At 40.8% G+C, this 22510-nt stretch overlaps 1 protein-coding gene across 1 annotated transcript; it reads left to right on the forward strand.

Moving 5' to 3' along the window:
- The first annotated feature begins 112 nt into the window (after positions 1-112).
- On the forward strand, positions 113-21676 carry CEP97 (centrosomal protein 97). Its single transcript, XM_037142725.2, has 11 exons — positions 113-243; positions 2116-2258; positions 2967-3125; positions 4650-4751; positions 5995-6108; positions 6660-6826; positions 12990-13154; positions 13730-13854; positions 14429-15191; positions 18562-18637; positions 20059-21676. The coding sequence occupies exons 1-11, from the start codon at positions 201-203 to the stop codon at positions 20761-20763; spliced, it is 2562 nt and encodes an 853-aa protein (XP_036998620.2). The 5' UTR covers positions 113-200; the 3' UTR covers positions 20764-21676.
- The last annotated feature ends 834 nt before the right edge of the window (positions 21677-22510 follow it).

Raw genomic sequence — 22510 nt, forward strand, 5'->3', positions numbered from 1 at the left:
GAAGGCAGTTGACGAGAGTTCCTAAACTCGCTGCAGTTCGGATTCTAATCCGGGTTTTTCAGTAATAGCCGTGGGCAACCAATTGGGCCGTCTGAGTGCCGTGCATTCTGGGAGTTATAGTTTCCTGCCTCTTCTCCTGCCTACAAGTTCCACCGAACAGCTGGAGGACGGTTGCTTGGTATTATTAACAAGCGGGAAGTATGGCGGTGGCGCGCGTGGATGCGGCTTTGCCTCCTGGAGAAGGTAAGGCTATCCTCACTGTTGAGTCCCAACTCTTACTCCGTGGAACTGAACTAAGTAATTATCTGGTGGAGAAAATAAGGCTGGGTTTAGGGATGTAGTTCTGGATCAGTTCTTAAGGTGGGGGGGGGGGTGTCTGTGGGTGTCTCGGAGGCGCTCTACCTTCTGGGAATTGTAGTCCGTGGGTTCTGCAAAGCTCTCCGGCGTCCCGGCGGGGACCAGCCGAGGGACTACAGCCCCCAGGGCCCTTCGCACCGCCGGGCGTCCTGGCTCCCGCGCTTCTTACACTACTTGGATGGTGGGTTTCGGACTGCCTTGACCTCTGTAGGATGTTTACTTTTAGTTCGGGTGCCCAAATGGAAACTGCAGGATCTCCCTCCGTCGCCTTACTGTACCCCTTTCCTTTCGATTCCTAGAATGTTTAGGACATTCTTTGTTAAACACAGGTCTTTAGACATTGAACCCTATCTTGCAAGTGTCCGGTGGCTGTGATAAAATCTGGGGGTGATCTAGAGCCCACAGGTCGGGATACTGTAGGGTTTGGTCTTGCCCAGAGAATCTCAGAACACGGGTTCTTCTGTGACCCGGAGCAGTCGGGCGTGAGCGGAGCTCCTTTGTTTTGGTTACAGCTCCGAGGCTCTGCTTCAGAGATCTGGGTCCAGGGACCTGGCTGAGGGTCGAGGCCTTTCTCCACGACTTAGATGAGGGGCTGATTATATTGGGGGGGGGGATGGGGAAGTCGATAGTTTTAAGAGATCTGCCGGCTCTTCGGTATTGTGTGCAAAGCCTGCGTTTTCCTGGGACACACAGTACACAGCTTTACCAGATTCTCAGAGAATGGCGTGACCCAACCCTTTAACCCCCCGCCCCCAACCTGAAATGCTAGAAACCCTTAGACAATGAATGGAAAGACGTTGGACCTCTTCAGGAGAGTAATTATCTCGAATAATTATTTCCCGCAGTGGGCTTAATTGGGGTATAAATTAGAAACTTGCAGCTTCTCCTTCTGATGCCTGCTGCCTTTAAACTCCACCTTCTCAACCCACCAAGGCAATTTAGAGTAGTAGCAATTAACTTTTATAGAGCACATTTTATATGAGCTAGACGATATTTGACTGCTTTTTTTTTTTTTAGCTTTTTACATCATCTCATTTTCCCTGTAGAACTACATGATAAGCAGGTATTATCAAATCCATCTTACAGAGGAGAAAAGCGAGCCCCAAAGAGATCGGTCTTGCTCAGTGGTGAACGATGGAGCCAGGATTTTAATGTCTGTTGCACTAAATTATTGGGTTGACCAAAAAGTTCGTTCACCAGTTTTGAAAAGTTTTTTTTTAAGTGATCGCTAGTACAGTCTAACAAAATTGTGTCAAATGAAGTTAAAGACAACTAAGCACTAGTAGAACCAAAAAAACTAATTAAACAGTTTGGCCAACCCAATATAATGGGGCTAAGTGCTATTCATAATGATTTCTCTTTTCATCCTAACATCGATTTAATGAATTGGGTGTATTTTTCTCATTTTACATGTAAATTAACTGAAGTATATACTTTGATTTTGGGCACTGTAGGGTATAGTGCTAGTAAGGTTGTAAGCAGGTTAATCTCTAACAAAAGATGAGTTCTACTGAAAAAAACACTATCTTTACTTAGGCAAGAAATACGGAACTATTAGTTCACACTTAAATGTGAAGAATTCCAAACTACTTAATCATATTTCTAGGCCAAGTAAATAATTTCAACCTGTGGTCCTTTAGAAGTTGATTGCTTTCATTTTAAAAATCTTTATATTGTGCTCTAGTGTTTTCTGAATGTGATTTTTTTAGTATAATTCCATTCCTTGTGTTTTCTAACAGTTTCCCTTCTCTTTTCAAGGATCAGTGGTCAATTGGACAGGGCAGGGGCTTCAGAAATTAAGTGCAAACTTACCCTGTGATGCGGATATTCATACTTTGATTCTGGATAAAAATCAGATTATAAAATTGGAAAATCTTGAGAAATGCAGACAATTAATACAGGTGGGTATTTTATCTGGGGAAATAGTTACATAGAACAAGCTTATTATAGCTAATTAAATAATAAAATAACCTAAGAAAAGGTAACTGCGGGCCTGGAAAGTAAATGTTATAAATCTTTCCATGACTGTTTCTCCTGAAGATGAACAGATATGTGCTACATCTAGAATGGACCAGAAAAAGAAGCATTTGTTTAAAAAAAAAAAGCCAGTGTTTTATGTTGGCAAAATACTGTGTTAAGAAAACCTTTTACCTCACAGTGTTGGTAAAGAATACCTTCCTTTCTTCCCTCCTTCCTTCTTTCCTTCCCTCCCTCCCTCCTTCCTTCTTTCCATAAATGTTTATTGGGTTCCTCCTTTTGTGTCTGGCACTGTTCTAGACTTTTACTGAGACACTTTAAGGATCTCATCCTGTAGAGCTTACATTTTCTAGTAGTTGCTGCATTAATGATATTTTCTCTTTGGTAATTGGAGGAGATGTGATTGCTGGGGTTAATGTTTAATGTGTATTTCCCTTTGTTTAGGAGTAGCAGAAGCTGCAACAAACTGTAATTACTCTGGAATATGTAGACAATCTATGTAAAAAGCACAAATTGGGTTTTTATGTATTTGGGCATGTTTGGCCATATAAACAAATCTTTTTAAGCACCCTAATGTGAATATAATCTGTATATTTTATTCCCAAGAGTAATGATATGTTTCTTTTTCACAGTTGTCAGTGGCTAACAATCGGCTGGTACGGATGATGGGTGTGGCCAAACTGACCCAACTCCGGGTGTTAAATTTGCCTCACAATAGCATTGGATATGTGGAGGGGCTAAAGGAACTAGTACATTTGGAGTGGCTGAATTTGGCAGGAAATAATCTCAAGGTGAACTGGGTTTGTTTTTTTTCTTTCAAGTAATTTTGTTTGCTTTTTTTCAATTTATGAAAGTATTTATTGTAAAAAAGAAATGCAACCAGTATAAAAATGAGTAGAATAAAAAATGAAAGTACCTACTAGCACCACAAGGATAATTTTAGTTAACCTAAACAAACAAAAAAAATCTCCTTTTTAAGCATGTAATGTGGTTCAATATTCTCTTAAATGTGAACAAAGAATCTATATTATACTTAGAAGACTGGACCAAATAGGATGAAATGTTAGGAGGGAGACCATCATACTGCATTAAGCTTTAAGTAAGTGTTTAATGGTATAGTAGAGAATAATACTGTTTTAAAACTCAAAATCTGGATTCTAGTCCTGCTTCCACCATTTACTAGCTCTATAATTTTGGGTAGGTTAATAAATATCTCTGTGTCTTTTCAATATGCTATATGAGGGGAGTGGACTAAATGAGATTATTAGTAGCCGACTTTTATTGAACTTTTAGTTAATTTAGGCTAGGTAGGCGTTTTCTATATTTTTGCTTCATTGGATTTTATTCTAAGCATCTTAACTGTATTAATTCAATCTTACGACAGCTTATAACGTATTGAGTTAGCCAAAAAGTTCATTTAGTTTTTTTCTGTACGGTGGGTCTGGTAGTGCTTAGTTGTCTTTTAACTACATTTGAGACAATTTTGTTAGATTGTATTGTATTGAAAAACTTATCAAAACTGGTGAATTTTTGTGCACCCATTTTAATATTGAAGATAGAAGAAGATATTCGATATTTTCAGCATATTATGCTTTCTTTATTACTTCAAGGAAGGTAAAAATGCAACTGAAAAGCAAAAAAAGATGTGTGCAGTGTATGGAGAAGGTGCTGTGACTCACCAAATATGGTTTGCGGAGTTTCTTCGTACTGTTGATACTTTGGCCAAATACTTCTTTGCTGTGGGGCTGGCTGTCTTATGCCCACACCCACTAGAAGCCAATAGAGGGAGATGGTCAACATACTTAAAATATCCAAATCAATAGTTATTGGTGAAAGTGAAAAATGTGTCTTTTATTTTATGGAAAAAGCCGTATTGGGCCAACCAAAAGGTAGTGTTACCCTGCTCATTATATAGAAGAAGAAACTGAAGTGTACAGAGGTTAAGTAGTTTACCTGCGGTCATACTGACAGGGAGTTGCAGAGTCAGTGTTTGAATCCAGGCAGTTTGGCTCTACTCGTAACTTTTAAAGTCTGTGACCCCACAACTGTCATGTGTCATCACTAAGTTTTCTTCAGGCTGTAAGTACTGGGATGATGGTCCTCTAACTCATAGAATGATAATGATGGTGGAAGCTTGCTACAGAACATTTTACCAAATTCTGTCAGCACTGCTTTCTCTTTTTCTTGCTAAACGCTGATCCTCTGCTTCCAAAAATAAGCAGAGGAGGCAGGACACTCAGTTCTGAGGAACTAGGGAAGAGTTTCTGTTTTCAGTTTTGGTTATATAAACTGACATGATAATATTCTTGTGCTAGGCCATGGACCAAATCAATACCTGCGCAGCCCTACAGCACCTCGATTTGTCGGACAATAACTTATCCCAGATAGGTGATCTATCGAAATTGATGTCACTGAAGGTAAGTGTGTGTTCTGCGTCATTTCTGAAATTTTACACTATAATGATAGCAGAAAGTTACCTGATTTGCTCAAGAGCAGCCTGCTGTGTATGAAGAACAGATTGTGTTCATTATAATAAAAATTCAGTTAGAGTAGCAGAAACTAAGTATGAAACTTTGTTTTTAGTATATATACTTACTTAAATAAAACTGATCATTGTAGTTAATATTAGATCTTATTTACCATCCTTCATACATGAAATTCCTGTGCAACTACCCATGCTAGCTGCTTAGTAGAAAGTGCATACATAACATGTTGGCGAGGTTCAGCATAATTACTCTTGAAATTGAGCCTATTTTTTTTTGACACTCAGATTGCTGTCTTTTTAGTAATAGGTATTATTAAGTTCTCAAAGTTAACTTCACTTTAATTTTTAAAAGCTTGTAGCATATAGCACTTTTTATTGAGGTGAATGTACTATGCAATTAAATAAGTAACAGTTGGATCCAACAGCCTCAAAAAAACATGTAGGCATTTTTTCCATATTTTTGCTTCTTTGGATATTTTTAGCATTGGATGAACTCATTAAGCTTTAGGAGTGTTATTAGCTCAATTTTCCCCATCTTTAGCAAAAGATGCAAGTTATTTTAAATAATTTCATTTAGTCACATACTAAGATTCAGATGAACTAAAGATTATTGAACTTTTTTCCCCCCCGAGATGGAGACATAATTATTTTATTAGAATCTGGTGTTCAGAGTTTTTGGTTTCTCATTGTTGCTGACCTTGAGTCAGCTTCATCTACAAAGTAGCATTTTCTACTTTCTTAAGTTTTTAGTTTCCAAGAGAATACAGGTGCAAATTGTGGAATGTGGGCCCTTCTTTTTTGGAAAATTTGGTTTATACATGATTGTTTCAATGAATGTTTTCTTTCAGTTTTCTCACTTTTGATGTTTTAAAAGGAAATGAACAGGTATATTGGAAATTGTTCAAATTTTACTAAACTAAATCTCACCAAATGCTAGTTACTACACAAAGCATGTGTTCTTAGACAAGTCTCTAAACTTTCCTGGTTTTAGAATGTGGACAAGAAAAGAGAGAGTGGACTGAAGGGGACCTGGTATTAAGTCTTCAATATGCATGCTGTGAGATGGATAATAAAAAAGGTTCCTGTATTTTCATACATACAATTTGGTTTTATCAAAATAAACCCATTTACTTGTAATCTTTTCATTTGTAATTCATCTCGTTTTTACTTTTAAGACCCTGCTTTTACATGGAAACATCATCACCTCTCTTAGAATGGCACCAGCTTATCTACCCAGAAGTCTCGCCATCCTTTCTTTGGCAGAAAATGAAATTCGGGACTTAAATGAGGTAAAATTTGAGGGTGTTCTGTGGGGTCTAGGAAGCTGAAAAGCTGTGAAAAAGGAGGAGAAACACAGGAGAAGGTCGTGAACTCACTTTTGGACTGGGAGCACCTTGGGAGAAACTGCCATGAAGATCAAACACTTGGCTGTCGCTAATCATTTTTTTCCTTCTGTCAGTGGATCATTAAGGCCTAATTTAATATGTAATGCTGCAGTTACTCCATTTGGAGGTGATTGGTGGTAGAGGGACATCTACATGAAAGGTGTTAATGAGGCACACTGCACTTTTCTCAGGCTGCTATTAGATTTTCAAAACAGGGTTCTCTCTGCTGGGAAACAGTGCTGATGTTTTCTAAGGGACTTTGTATGGCAAAGCCAGATGGCCATACTGCTGGAATTTTGGACGTCTGTGGATAATGTAAGAGTGTTACTTACCGCCTTTCAGAACAAGAGGGGAATTGTTACATTTCCAAATTGCCAAAGATGTGTAATCAGCGGAAGCCCTGTGCTTGACACTGGATAGTCCACTGTGTTCAACAAAGATATCCTTTGTTCCAGATCTCTTTTCTGGCCTGCTTAATGGAATTGGAACAGTTGTCGATCATGAGCAATCCTTGTGTGATGGCAACACCTTCCATCCCAGGGTTCGACTACCGGCCATACATCGTCAGCTGGTGCTTAAACCTCAGAGTCCTAGATGGATATGTGATTTCTCAGAAGGAAAGGTGAACCTAACCTCTTTAACATCACATTTATCGGGAAAGTTACTGAAAAGACCATTTCTAGCTTTCTACAGATTAATCAGCTGAGTATTTATTAAAATGTCCATTTAAAAAGAAGACCATTGGCGAGATCATATAGCAGATTCATTTAGGATTTTCTGTCCTTTCTAAAAAAGGGTAAGAAATAAATATCAGTTCCAGATGTTGGGTGAGGCTAATGAGTTGTCTTAGTGCCCAATGTACAACAATTTGATTTCTAAAAATTGTTATGTTATTGGTGGTTTGGGGCTTGGAGCACTTCTATATAGAAACCATGTTGTGGATGTTATATAAGCAAGATCTCAGATCAGTTCTACAAAAGCTTGTAATTCACCAAATATGTAAGGGCAGTATTAATCATACCTTCGCACCCAATTACCCTTTATAACAGTAGCTCTGTGGGAAAATGCATGCAGAGTTCCAATTTGGAACTGGTAGAGACATGCTGATTGGTCCATCCCGTTTCCTACCTGTGAAGCCGCAGAAACGAGGACTTCCCCATTTCTAGATCATTGATGGTTTCTGTGGCTTGGAGTTGGGACCCCTGCCTGATGGGGTCTTTTGGAGGTTGGCAATATTAGTGGAGCTTTAGAGGAGGTAAGGAACTAGGACGTGGACAAAAGGTAGTGCTAGAAGGGATTGTGAGAATTGAGGTGAGTTTATTCTCATCACTGTGCCTGATTTCACTTCCTCCTCTCAGTGCTTATGCACAAGCATTCATGGACTCAGCGCATACATTCTTCCTCACCGCTTTTGTTCTTCTGTTCTGGAGATGCCAGCAGTCCCTTGAGGGGTTTCCTGATGAGAGGATGAGGGGCAGATCAGAGACAGGGTTTTCCTTTTTCCTTCTCCCTGCTCTCTCTTCTAGTTGCTGAATTGGGCATGGAGTGGTGGAGGAATGGCAACCAGGAGCTACGTACCAATGGTGCTAGTATAGGGGGAGGGGCATCTGTCAAGTCTGCCTGCCCACCATAAAGTGTGGCTTTCCTTGTTCCTGCAGTAAGTGTTGCTGTGTTCTCAGGAACCTTATTTTGTTTCCTACTGTGTATAGTTCTAAAGCCTGATTCACTTGGATTGCCTTCTCCAGATCTTTCTTTAAGCGAAAGGAGTACGTGGTTGTGTTTTCCTGTGGGAGTAGGACTGCAACACTTTTACCTGTTGGGGGCAGCATGGAGAGATGGGCAGAAATGCAGGTCTGGTGTAAAGAGAGACCTGGGCAGAGGGATGGGACCTGGGCAGGAGAGATAAGAGAAGGCTTCACACCTTTCCCTGCCACCCGTTAGCTGTGTGGCCTGGGCAGGTTTCTTGGCTTCTCTGAACCTTAGTCTCTCATCTGTAAAATGGGGGAAATACTACCTCACTTTCAAGGATGCTGAGTGTGAAGGGTGTATACAGCATAATATTGGTGTTTAATAAATAGTAATTGTCATTAATACTTAAGGATAAGAAATACAGAATAAAGCAGTTTGAAGAAACTAAAGCAAATGTTAAAAAACAAATATTTTTTGAGTAGACGAATAGCAATACAAAGGCTATGTTTCTACATTGTGGAAATGGCTTTAATGCTAGTGGCTGTCAGGGGATTTGTATTTCTTTGACCCATCAGGGATTTCAGGAGGTGGGGAGCAGGGGCTGCCCCTTGGGGTGGCCTCCCTGTCTGCGGGTGCCCGACACTGAAGGAGCCTGGGGGGAGGGGGAGGGGGTGCAGTAACAGCCCTTTCTCAGGTGGATTCTTGTCCCTCCAGTTTAAAAAGTTTGCAAAGTGTCACGTAATTCAGATATAGTTAAAAAGTAATACTTACAGATACCCATATAATCACTGCAAATGAGAACAGAACGTAACCGGTGCTCCAGCAATCTTCATTACCCTACTCCCATCATAAAACCTCCTTCATTACTAGTGATAACCACTGTATTGGCTTTTAAAAAAATATTTTATTTATTTATTTATTTGTTTATTTATTAGAGAGGGAAGGGAGGGAGAAAGAGAGGGAGAGAAACATCATTGTGTGGTTGCCTCTCACATGCCCCACCCCTACTGGGGACCTGGCCCTCAACCCAGACATGTGCCCCAACTGAGAATCAAACCCTTGACCCTTTGGTTCACAGGCCAGCACTCAACCACTGAGCCACACCAGCCAGGGCTGTATTGACTTTTTGATAAACTAGAAAGATTATTATTTTTCTTGATTATCATGGAGCCTTTAAACCAATCAGCTCTCATCAGAGTAGCTGGTATATTTTTAAAAGATTTTACTTATCTTTAGAGAGGAAGGGAAGGAGATAGGGAGAGAAACATCAATGTATGGTTGGTTGCTTCTCATGTGTCCCCTGCCGGGAACTGGCCTGCAGCCCAGGTGTGTGCCCTGACTGGGAATCGAACCTCGGTCCTCTGGTTCGTAGGCCCGTGCTCATCAGAGTAGCTGATATTAAAAGAATGGAAAATACTAAGTGCTGGTGAGTATGTGGGGCAATTGAAAGTTTCATACACTGTTCTAGGAGTGTGAATGGTGCAATCATTTTGAAAAACTGGCAGTGCTTACAGAAGCTATAAACATACAGATACATTCCCTGAGGCCCAGCAATTTGATTTCTAGTTTGTACCCTAAAGGATAGGTTTGGTCCCGTAAATAGTAAACAAATTGAAACACATTTGGAAAGTGTTCCACTCAGGTGCTATACAAAGGTGCTGGTCTTCCCACAGGTGCACTCCTGAGAAAGCACCAGACAAAGCACCAAAGCACCTCAGTGGTGAGCAAGGGGAGAGCCTTATGGGCCCGGCCAGCACATCCAGCTCGTCCAGGATCTAGCCACAGTCTGTCCTCTCACTTCTACCTAAAGGATAGGTGCTTATAGCTACCAAAAGACTGGTGCGAGCACGTTCATAGCAGCCTTATTCATGCTAGCCCCAAACATTGGGAACTGTTCGTGACATTTGGGAAACTACCAAATGTCAGTCCATGGAAGAATGGGCAAAGTTATATTCAAACTAAGGAACTTAGATTGTTACTGATGCCACAGTAGTGAGACATGCTGTTGCAGCTGATGTCTGAGACAGCGCTGTAGTCCACACCGTGCTCGTGGGTTTTAGAGTATCTCCGGAAGGATTCTGTTCAAAGGGGAGGAATTATTCTAAGGGAGAGTTACTGTCTTTTTTTTTTTTTTTTAATTTTTTATTTATTTATTTTTTTATTGATTATGCCATTACATTTGCTCTATTCCCCCCTCCCTTCCCCTCCACCCTGCATACCCCTCCCCCACCATTTCCCCCTTTAGTTCATGAACATGTGTCTCAAATTCTTTAGATTCTGTATTTCCCCTACTATTCTTACCCTCCCCCCTATCTATTTTCTATCTACTGTCTATACTACTTATTTTCTGTACCTTCTCCCCCCCTTCCCCTCCTCCCACTCCCCTGTTGCTAACCCTCCATGTGATCTTCATTTCTATGGTTCTGCTCCTGATCTAGCTATCCTCTTAGTTTGCTTTTGTTTTAGGTGTGGTTCTTAATAACTGTGAGTTTGCTGTCCTTTCACTGTTCATCTTTTTTATCTTCTTTTTCTTAGGTAAGTCCCTTTAACATTTCATATAATAAGGGCTTGGTGATGATGAACTCCTTGAATTTGGTCTTATCTGAGAAGCACTTTATCTGTCCTTCCATTCTAAATGAAAGTTTTGCTGGGTAGAGCAATCTTGGTTGTAGATCTTTGGTTTTCATGACTTGGAATACCTCTGTCCAGCCCCTTCTTGCCTGTAAGGTCTCTTTTGAGAAATCAGCTGACAGTCTGATGGGAACTCCTTTGTAGGTGATTGTCCCCTTAGCTCTTGCTGCTTCTAGGATTCTCTCCTTCATTTTAATCTTGGCTAATGTAATTATGATGTGCCTTGGCGTGTTCCTTCTTGGGTCCAACTTCTTTGGGACTCTCTGAGCTTCCTGGATTTCTCGGAAGTCTATTTCCTTGGCCATCTTGGGGAAATTCTCCTTTATTATTTGTTCAAATAATTTTTCAACTGGTGGTTGTGCCTTTCCCCCTTCTGGTACCCCTATAATTCGGATGTTGGAACGTTTAAAGATGTCCTGGAGGTTCCTAATCTTCTCCTCATTTTTCTGAATTCTTATTTCTTCATTCCTTTCTGTTTGATCATTTTTTCTTCTGTCTGGCCCTCTCCCTTGATTTGAGTCCCAATGTTCTTTCCATTACTATTGGTATCTTTTGTATCAGCATTCATTTCAATTAATTTAGCTTCCATATGTTTCTCTAATTTGTGACTAAAATCCACCAGTTCTGTAAGGATCTTTATAACCAGTGTTTTGAACTGTGCATCTGAAAGACTGGCTATTTCTTCATCACTTAGGTCTATCGGTTCTGGGGCTCTGAGTTGTTCTAGAGCCATTTTTGGTTTATTCGTGCTGTTAAGTGAGCGGAGCGAAGCCTTAGTTGTTTACCAGGACGGGGCGACCCAGGTCGCTGGTTTGTGACGCTGTGTGTGGGGGGCGGGGTCAGAGAGGGAGCGATGGCGTTCCTCTCCGTTAGCCCAGCGCATCCAGTCACTCAAACGCCTCGGGCTTGCTTATCCGATCCTAATTTTGCGAGCCTGCTGCACCGCGCGGGTTTCCCTTCTCACTTGTTTCTCCGCACGTAAATGCGCACGACCGACCGACCCACCGCGCCTCTTCCCTATGCGCTCCGGCAGCCAGCTCGCTGGCGATCAGCCCTCGGTTGCCTGCGCGCACCGCGCACCGCCCCGGGAATTTTTTCTTGCTAACCTGCTCCGCTTCTGGTCTCGCTCCTTGTACCGGTCCAGCCGAGTATCTAGTTGTCCTTTGGACTCCGTATTGTCGATTTTCCGTGTGGCTTGGTTGTGACTGCTGTTAAAAATAGTTGTTCTTAGATTTGGTTGTGCACAGAGGCGAGGTGGACCCTCCACCTACTTCTCCATCTTGGCGGAAGTCCGGAAGTAGTGTTTTTAATGAGAAAGATCAACACCAGAAGTGAGGAAGCTTTCTTTTTTTTCTTTGCACATGACCTCAGCTATAATCATGCAACTGGCGAGGAAGAGACAGCAGCTCAGTCACGGGGCAGAGTGGACGACCGGAACTCCTCGAGAGTTACTGTCTTAAAAATTGATGGGTAGCCGTGAGCAATGGTCAGAACATTCTCCTGGTCAACCTTGGGTATTGTCCTGGGGATAGGAAGGAATACAAGTTTTTGTATCTACCCAGCCTTACTGTTGTTTGCTGAAAACATCCAGGTTAAAATTGTTCTCCCTTGTGAAAAGTATCCCAGGTTCTTCGATGACTTTTGGTAGCCATGTCTGAAGTGTGTTTAGGATGGAAAAGAGTCCCCTGAGCAGTCACCTACTGCTGAGGTGCTTTCTCAGGAGTGCATCTGTGGGAAGACCAGCACCTTTGTATAGCACCTGAGTGGAACACTTTCCGAATTTGTTTCAATTTGTTTACTAACTACAGAACCAAACTACACCTCTGTTGCTTAGTTAGAAATCAGAACTTAGTTAAGAAGCAGAATTTTGGAGATGACGTTTCTTTTTTGAAAGGATACTCAAAATATATAGACAGAGAGTAACATGAACGTCTAAACACTCACCACACAGCTTCCTGAGTTACCAACATTTTGCCCATCTTGTTTAATCTGCTCCCCATTTTTTGTTGGAGTATTTTAAAAGCAAATATCAGATATTTTATTCAATACTACTGTGTTTTTTTTAGGAGAGAGCAAGTTGGTTTCCGTTTTCTTCCTTAATAACTCTTCTGTTATATTATGTGAACCATTCATTTAATTTCACCTGTGATGTATTGAGGTACTTGAATTTGACAGTAAATACTTATTAGGGAATACTTATTGCTTCTTTGCAAATAATTTTAAAATACTTGGAGCTATTAGTGTAACTTTATGGAAGTGCCTGTAAGCAAGGAAAAAAAGGTTTAAATCATGTTAAGAGTAAGGGGAGTAAATGAAGAGGATGGAGTTTTTTGAACTTGATTGAGTTTTATTTATGAAAAATGTCAGTGATGCTATAAAGATAAATGAAGAAGGGAGATCATTGTTGCTTAAAAATGCATTTGGTCTACCTGCCGTCATCTTCTCTCTATGTCCCCGAATTGCAGTCTGAAAGCTGAGTGGCTCTATAGTCAAGGCAAGGGGAGAGCCTATCGGCCCGGCCAGCACACCCAGCTTGTCCAGTACCTGGCCACAGTCTGTCCTCTCACTTCTACACTCGGTCTTCAAACTGCGGAGGATGCCAAGCTTGAGAAGATTCTGAGCAAGCAGAGGTAAGCCCGTTTATTTCTAGCAGCTAATGAGTTCATAAGGGAAAGCACCTCTCAGTCTCTTCTGCAGGGTCAGTAGGACTGCGGCAGGTGCTGCAGCCCACATTTCTGGGCCTTGGGCCCCTTGTCACTGCGGCAGCCTGCAGGGAACCTGGCGGTGCGGCCCCGCGGCTCCACACACAGCAGCTGCACTGACGGTCCTGTCTGGGGCGGGCCAAGCAGTGTGAGAGAACGGAATTTTTAAAAAACTGGATCTCTCCTCACAACGCAGGTGTTCCCATATGGGTTTTAAAATAGTAACATTAAGAAGTATGGCTAGAACATGTAATTACTATTTTTTTAAAAATCAAGAGACCCTGCCTTAAATGTTTGTACAAGTATGAGGGTATCTATGTGATTTAAAAATAAGTTCCTTAACCTTTTCTATCCAATGCTTTCAAGTGAGACTTTGTAATTTAGTGATCAGAGCTATTTGCTTGGAAGAATTGTAAACTTCTACCTTTCCGACAGTGTTACCTAGGAATCAGAAAAACTGTATGTGTGTGTGAGAAATCACATCAGATATTACTGATTTTTAGGTTTCACCAGAGGCAGCTGATGAACCAGAGCCAAAATGAGGAGCTGTCTTGTCTTCCTGCTGTGGAAACAAGGGTACCAGAGCGTTCGAGCCCCGTTCAAGATTGCCAGATAGTCCAGGAAAGTGGTAAGAAATTAATTGATCTGTTTTCTCCAAGTTGTTTGATTTCTTGGTCTTCATAAAACAGAAAAAGGGCATATTTTCATAATTTTTATTAGTTTTTTAGTTAAGTGCTTATTATTATATATGTATATGTATATATTATAACTATTTTCTATTTTTTAAAAGATCAGAGCAATGCTTTGTTTTGTACTGATCCAATACTTTGATTATTATGATTATTCAAAGTTTATTTTCTTAAAAATATTTGGTTTGATGTTATAGACTTATTGGAGGAATCAACAAAGGCATTTTATTTCATTTTACTTTATTTCAGGGACTAGATGTTATTAAAAAGATCTAACTGAACATATGTCTTGATTCACCCAAAAATAAAACTAGGTATGCAAAGTGATGGATATGTTAATTAACCAGATGACTGGAACCCTTTCACAGTGTGTGTATATACCAAACCAGCACAATGTAGGCTTCCAATGTGTTACAGTTTTGAATGCCAATTGCACCAGATAAAGCTGAAATTTTTTAAAAAATTCTCTTTAGATATTTAGTGGTTTAAATGATACTCTGTTGATTCTTCTAGACCCTGTCATCCAAGTCAATTCTTGGGTTGGGATAAGCAGTAATGATGATCAGTTATATGTCGTTAGGAGTAACTTTCCAGCCTCTGTACACACTACAAGATATTCTCGAAATGACCTGCACCTGGAAGACATACAGACTGACGAGGACAAGTTGAACTGCAGTCTTCTCTCTTCAGAGTCCACTTTTATGCCGGTTGCATCTGGACTCTCTCCAGTGTCACCTACAGTCGAGCTGAAGCTGCAAGGCCTAGCAGATGATGGTGGTGCAGATGAATCCGTGAAAGAGCAGGAAGAGCAGGACGTGGATAAGGAAGACGAAAAGGCTTTTGGGGCTGCAAATGGGAATTCCGTTCAGATGACGGAAAGTGCAGTCAGTGCAGGGGTAAATGAGCAAGATGGGCTGTTACCTTGTCCTGAGCCAACAGTAACCAGTGCTGTCTTGAAAGGTGACACCCACAGTCTTGCATCTTTTTCTGACTCAGTTGGCCACAGTGTCTTTCATACACAGCCAGACAGAGAAGAAATCATGCCCAAAATAGCTTCTGAGGAACTTCCCTGCAGGACTTTAACCCAGAAATCTGTTGCTTTGGGACAAGATAAAGTTGCCCTTCAGAAATTGAATGAAGCAGCGACTACACTGCAGGCCTGTTGGCGGGGCTTTTATGCCAGGAACTACAACCCGCAAGTTAAAGACGTGCGCTATGAAATCCGGCTGCGTAGAATGCAGGAGCACATAGTCTGCCTCACTGATGAAATAAGGAGGTGGGTCCTGTGCAGGTGTAGCTTTGTTGGTTTGGGGGTATCAGATTCTTCGAGTTGATTCGGAACGCTGAATCACTGGTGTGGTCAGGGTGTGTCTGACACCATGTTGCCGCTCTTGGTTTACTTGTCTCCTACAATAGCCTGAAAGCGTCCTGAGGGCAGACATGATCATATGCATCTCCATGTCTAGCACAGCAAGTGGTACAGAGATGTAGTATAGCAGTAAACGTTGAATGAATACATGCCTTTACACATCTGTAAACCTAAATATAGGGAGGTACAGAAAATGTAGAATAACTGAGTAAGTATAAAATGAGAAAATGAGAAAGTCTACTTAGAACCAATTACGTGACCTCAGAATTAAAGAAAAAGTAGGGATTTAAAAGGGCTAAAATTCTAGGGTAACAGTTGGATTTATGCCTTGAACCAGAGGAGAAGGCAGAAGCAGAGACTGAGAAGGAACAGCCGGAGTGTAAGAGAACAAGGAGAGTGTGTGCCAGCCCCAGCAGGGAAATGCTTTGGCAGAGAAGGGACGAGCTGTAGGGCGGACAGAGACATACATTAGACTGAAAAGCTGGGGATTATCGGTGGCTCTGTTGGAGGCCCCCAAGACTATCCGCAGGTTTGAAGATTTGCTAAAAGGTCTCAGGGAAGCTTTTCTGTTCATGACTATGATTTATTGTAATGCAAGGATACACATTAAATTCAGGGTGGAAGAAAGGCGGGTGGGGCAGAGTCTAGGCGAGACCAGGCACAGCTTCTAGTTGTTCTTTCCTGGTGGAGTTGTACAGACAGGGTTTGATCGTCCCAGCAACAGTGTGTGACAACACCTGTGAGGTGTTGCCAACCAGGGAAGTTGACCCAATCCTTGACATCCAGGGTGTTTACTGGGCATCAGTCATAAAATACGTGTTCACCAGAAAGCATAACCTATCTGGTTTAGCCCAAGACCCCATATATACAGATATTCTTACCAGGTAGGATATTCCAGGGGTTCACAGGTTGTCTCCCAGGAGCTGGTCAAGGCCATTTCTATCTTTAGAATGGGTTTGAACACAGGAGGCCTAATGAGTTAACCCTTTCCTGCCCAGTGAGGGTCATAAGACAGCTTCAGACTCGTCATGGGATGAAGACAGTTTGGAATGGGTTGAATAGTGAATGGGAGGTGGATAGTGAGTGTCCCTTTTGGGACATGCTGCTGTGAGGAAGAGAAGAGCTGGAGGAGAATCTGGAGTTAGGGAAAATTCTTTTTTAAGGATGGGAGATAAAGAACGTGTTTATGTCAACACATAAAACGTGATAGAGACAATGCAATAAAGAGGGGAAAAACTGGTGGTGCAGAGGAAAGGAAGAGGTGCAGGGTTGAAGTTCCTGAGGAGGTAGGAGGGGAAGGGATCCAGTGCACAAGGAGAGGGAGTGGCCTGAGGCAGGAGTGGGAGCTGGTACCCTGATAGGTTCGATGGTGGGGGGTGGGGAAGTTCACTGATGGATGCTGCTCCCTTTTCAATAATGTGTAAGGTGTGGCCAACATTTGAAAATGAAGGGATGAGGGTGTGGGAGGTTTAGGAGAGAGATGTGAGGTACTCATTTTAAAGGTGCACTTATAAGGGGAGTGGAGGAGGGTTGCTGGACAGTGTGAGGAAAACTTAAAGTGCAAAAGAATAGGTGAGGTGTTTTGATTTTCATCAGCAGTTCTTAGCTATTCTATTCTGATTTAGAGGTAGATAATTTGGTTCAGCTAGGAATCATTTTTTTCTAGATGCATACGGTAGGAGAGAGAGGGAAGGGCAAGGGAGTCGAAGATATGTGGAGGCGGTGATTGTAATGTTGGATTTGGAAGTTAAAAGAGGTAAAACAAAAGATGAGGAAAGGATCATTAGTTCAGAGGTCTAGACTGTTGCAGTGGGGTGTGAGAGCAGGCGAACTGGGAAAATGGAGGTAGAGGTTTGTGTGGGTGCTTGAAATAATTTTTGAAAATGGTCTAGTCAAAATAAATGACTGGGTCTAGAGCGAGACAATGAGAATGAGTGACAGGGGTGGATTATTCTTAGAGCATCCATGGGAATGTTGAATCTCCAGAAATGATGACAGGAAAGGGGCTGCGAGAAAGGCTGGTGCTGACTCTTCAGTGAATGGGGCAGATCATGGGAAGTCAGTACATTTTTTGAAGAGAGTTTGGGGAGATTTAGTTGTTCAAAGAGGAAGGTAAAGAATAGTTTCTACACAGCAGTGAGAAGAAATCTTCTGACCCCAATGGATGATTGTAAAAGATAGCTTCCACTGGACAGGACTATAGTGCCCTCAGATGCGTGTCTGACATGGTCAGGGAGAGGGTCACATAAGAGCTGGACTATTCAGGGTGGGGCAAAAGGAGATTTACAGTTGCGAGCATGCAAAACACAGTTTATTCTTGTATTATTTATTATTATATTTACATATGAACAACTGCAAACCTCCTTAAACTTCCTTTTGCCCTCCCCTCTATAAGGGAGTTTGCCGCTTACAAATCAGGAGTCTCAGGTGGCACCAGAGAAGGGCCTGGGGTCCTGGAGACTGGAGAGCTGAGTCGGAGGTTCAGAGCAAGGTGGTGGGAACAGTCTGGGAGACGACAGACAACTAGGGGAGCCCAGATCTATGGTTGGTGTAAGTATGGAGAGGGAGCCCAGAGTAAGACTGGAATAAATGAGGGGAAGTGATGGGATGAGGTGAGGGCGAGGGGGGGGGTGGTGTCTGTTGATAACGTAACAAAAAGTTTGTCAGGAACTGGGGCAAACAGGTAGTGAAGTCCGATAGGATTGTCCTGCTAGGCTCTTAGTAGGGTGCTCTTGCTGTGACCCTAACCCTTAACTCCTTCGCAGCTGCTGCCCCTTTGATTTGTTTGGCTGGGAAATTGAGGTCAGCTAAGGAGCCATTTAATATTTTGTTTTATCTTTCGTCACTGGCAATATTTTGTGCAACCAGTATAATCTTAATTTCACTCATATCTCATTTGGCTTTGTTGAGTCATGATTTAAAACTGGTTTCAGCTGAGATATTTTATAAGTGGAAAGGGCTATTATTATTATTTTTTTCAATTTAATTTTAGTCAGAAAGGAGGGAGAAAGAGAGGGAGAGAAACATCAATGTGTGGTTGCCTGTCACACGCCCCCCCACTGGCAGGCTAGCCTGCAACCCGGGCATGTGCCCTGACTGGGAATCAAACCAGCAACCCATTGGTTCTCAGGCCAGCGCTCAATCCACTGAATTGCACCAGCCAGGGCTGTTACTTGTTTTTTAAAGTTTTTACAATGCATGAGTTTATTCGTTGTCCCAACAAGTGCAAGTCAAAGCATCCTTCCTTGTGTCAGTGATGGATTTTGAATTATTACAGGTTAAGAAAAGAAAGAGATGAAGAACGTATTAAAAATTTTGTACAAGAAGAGGCTGTCAGATTCCTTTGGAACCAGGTAAACCCCCTTCCCATTTATTTACCTAATGTGTGAACAAAGAAAAATTTTAGATTTATTGAGATAATCATAGATAGTTAGGCATACTGAGCATGCTCTCCCAAGGCCAAGGATGTAATTTGTACCCTTTGCCGGTAACTCAGAACTAGTACAGTGAACTTTGTTGTATTCGATTTAATCTGAAAAGAAGTAATTTTACAATTTTGACCAGAAAGATAAAAAAGTATAAAGATAAGGAGAGTGACTAAATTGAAGAATGTTCTTATAACATTTCTAATACATACAATATAAAACACTCCATTTGAAGTTTTATTGGAACTGCCTATCTTGTTTATCTTTTGGGAATATTTGAATGAAAGGTGCCAAACATGGTGTATGATGGTTACAATATGCATGTCCTAAAAAGTGTGCATGACTTCTTGGGAGATAGAGTTTGCACACTATAGAGACAGTTTACATAATTGGGTTTCACTGTAATTGCATCTCATCAAATGTTTTTTGATAATTCCTTGGACATATTTTTTAAATAGAATTTCTTGCAACAGGATTTTAACTATAAAATTAAAAAACCTTTGTAAGGCTTTATAACTACTAGAAGGGGAGTGCCTAGGTAAATTGTAGAAATAAGAGTGTGGTGGGATGCCGCAGGGACAGTGAGAAAGAAGAGAGGAGAATGGTCTCGTCTGGAAAGAGCTCCGAAATAATACTGTTGGCGACAAGCAGCAGGTTGCAGAACTTCGTGTGCCCCTTGACTGTGAAAGCTCCCTTTGTATCTGAAAACGCGTCGTACAAGGTCCAAAAGGACACACACCAAACTGCTATTAGTGGTTACTTTGAAGGGTAGTCAAAAGGAAAGGAAAAAATTCTATATACTGCTATTTTGTTGCAGAGGTTACAATAACATTTTGAGATCTTCATTGTACTTTAAAATTGTAAAGGTCCTATTACCAAGAACTCAGGGTGTTGTTAGATATTTTAGAGTTGTGTATACTATATTAGATACTATTTAGACCTTTATCTCAAATGGATATCTAAAACGAGACTCTACTTATATCAGAGAATCTGCTTTTATTAATGGGCTCTAACCTGTCTTGTCACAGGGACCTCAGTGTGTACTGAGTACATTACTGACCCCTTAGTCAGCTAGACATGTGCTGCTGTATGCACTTCTGATAGTTTCCCCAGTAGAAGGAAGAGAATTGCTTTGGTCCATCCCTGCTTCCCTGGTGAGGGCCTTTTATGGCCCAGGTTTGGGCTGGAAGTGCTGTGGAAATGGTGAGGGAAGTCAGGCTGTTGCTAACTCCAGGTCTGCTATCTGCCACTTACTAACTTCATGCGTGTTGGAAAAAAAGCTCAAAAAACGATTATGAAGCACACATGATTTTTATTTTCTAATAAAAACTACATCCTTTGGTTTATAGGTAAGGTCTCTACAAGTTTGGCAGCAGGCTGTAGACCAGCGTCTAAGTTCCTGGCACACCGATGTTCCTCCGGTATCAAGTACTGCAGTGCCGTCTGAACCTCCGTTATTCACCCAAAGCCAGGCCCTGTCTTCGGATCAAAGTTCTGATGGGTTCATTGTTCCTGATGAAACTCCTCAAGAGAAACCCTCACCAGAATTTCCAGACTCTGGTTTTCATTCCTCCCTTATAGAACAAGTTCACTGTTTGCATGATTCTTTGGATTTGGAAAAAAGTTCCACAGAAAGCAGTGTTAGTTCTATAATGGGGAATTCCATTGACACAGTCAGATATTGCAAAGAGTTAGGTGTAGTGGATATTAGCGAAGAACATAGTGGGCAGAGTAAGGAAAGCTCAAACAATGAGCTGGATAATAATCTACTTGAACAGTATTTAACTTCAGTTCAAGAGCTAGAAGAATCAGACGAGAGGACGAATTTTGCTGAAGGGGCAGGAGACAGTGTGCTTCACGTAGCTCATTCCCCTGAAAAGTTAGATGCCTTGTCTGACAGTGCTTCTGTCTGTGATAGTCATGGCTTATCTCCTACTTTGCAAGATGAAACCAGCCAGGCACCAGAGGATTGTAAATTGAATACAGAAGTTCAAGGGCAGCAGTCAGAATGTGATTCTACATTTCAGGTATTGCATGTTGGTATTACTGTGTAGCATGTCTGATTCAGCTTCAGAAGTGGAAATCCACTTAAGAACATTTTCAGTTGCCTTTTTTTTTTCAAAGGGTAATGGGAATATTACCCCCGACTTTGGTACTATTTATGTAGAACGGTATTCATTCTTGTCTCATATTTTTCATAGTCTAGATTCTAAGGTCAATCTTCATTTTGTTTGGTTAGCTTTTTTACTTAGCTGTAATGTATCAAACTATTTATATTAGAAGCCGTAAGCACTTTATTTCTTAACTGAATTTCATCATCAGTGTTCCTGTTTTTTATGCATTCATTTCCTTTAAAAAGTAAACTAGAATATGTTAAAGATAGAAAAAATTACCCTGAAGATACAAATAAGATAATTTGACTCCTCTGTATAAAGAAATTGTGTAGTGAAGAATGCAGTTTGTGAAAGTGAATATATATGTAACATATGAGGATTGTGAACTATTGAAATTTGCCAGCCTTCTTGAAGGAAGAACTTGTGTTTTAAGCCTTTTTTCCTCCCTTGACTCAAGGAAAGCCTTCTTATAAGCAAATAGGCAGAGAAGGTAAGATTATAGGATTTTTCTGTGGAGGTAATTAAGTTGTCTTATGGAAAGCTTTATCATATATCAATTTTAACATATGAAGGAAGCCAAGTGATTCCCTCCAGAATTAAAGTCAAGCTTATTTAAAGAGGCAATGTAAGAATATTTCTCCCAGATAAGAAAGCAAACACCAGGCTCCATTCATTTGGAATAATGTCATGGCAAACATTTATTATCTTTTTATTTTCTTTCTTGCTTCTCAGATAAGCATTTGTGTGCCAATATATTGCCAGAAACTAATGTGTGTTCACCTTGCACTCCTGCTTTATATTTGCAAAGGCCCGTGGTCATTTACTTCACTTTTGGCCTCAGCCTCACAGTGAAGAGGAACATTTAAAACAATACCAGTGGTAGGATACGTTGACTTTTTTTAAAAAAGGACAATTTTCTATCTAAATCTCTGAAAAAAGTGCCACATTTGGAACACAGTTTAATGGTGATTAAGAAAAAATAAACCTCACTAATCTTTACCTGTTAAAAAGAGTATGTACCTGTAACTCCAGAAAGAAATGATAATACTGTGTGTGAATATTAAAGGTAGATATATTTGCAAATAACTTTGGAAGCTTGATATTTTAATCTTTGGGAATTTCTCATATCGCTTAACAATACATATCTAATTTTTCCCAATGTGTGAACTTACAACTATTTAAAACTATGGCAATAATTATGTATTCTCTAAATTTAGGTGCTAAATACCATTTGTTATTTTGCTGTAGTCACTAGGTCTCCTTCTTTGAAGTTACATAAAATAAAAACTTCTGATCTTCAAGAATAAGATCAGGGATCAAATGTAATACTGTGTTGATAGTCAGAAACATTTCTCCAGTATGGGTAAGATGTATTTTTCTCAGTTTAAAACTATGTAGCACTCAGGTTAAGAAACTTGAATTTCATCCTCAGAAATTCAAAATCTCTTGGAAAGGAAGTATTTTCTGTCTCAAATTGAACAGCAGTCTTATGTTCAAAAATATTTTTCTTAGTGAAGCTTCTGTAATGTTGAAAGCATGTGAAATAGAAATAGAATTTCTTGCTTTTTGAATAATGCTAACTATCTTTTCTGAATGTTTCTTAATTTCTTCTTAAATATATACCCTATTTTTCTATTTTACAGTTTAAGTGCCTCACTTGCTGCCCATTGTTAGACACAGAAAAATC

The sequence above is a fragment of the Artibeus jamaicensis genome, unplaced genomic scaffold, assembly GCF_021234435.1.
Source record: "Artibeus jamaicensis isolate MK-2021 breed Jamaican fruit bat unplaced genomic scaffold, CSHL_Jam_final contig_3126, whole genome shotgun sequence".
Taxonomy (NCBI): domain Eukaryota; kingdom Metazoa; phylum Chordata; class Mammalia; order Chiroptera; family Phyllostomidae; genus Artibeus; species Artibeus jamaicensis.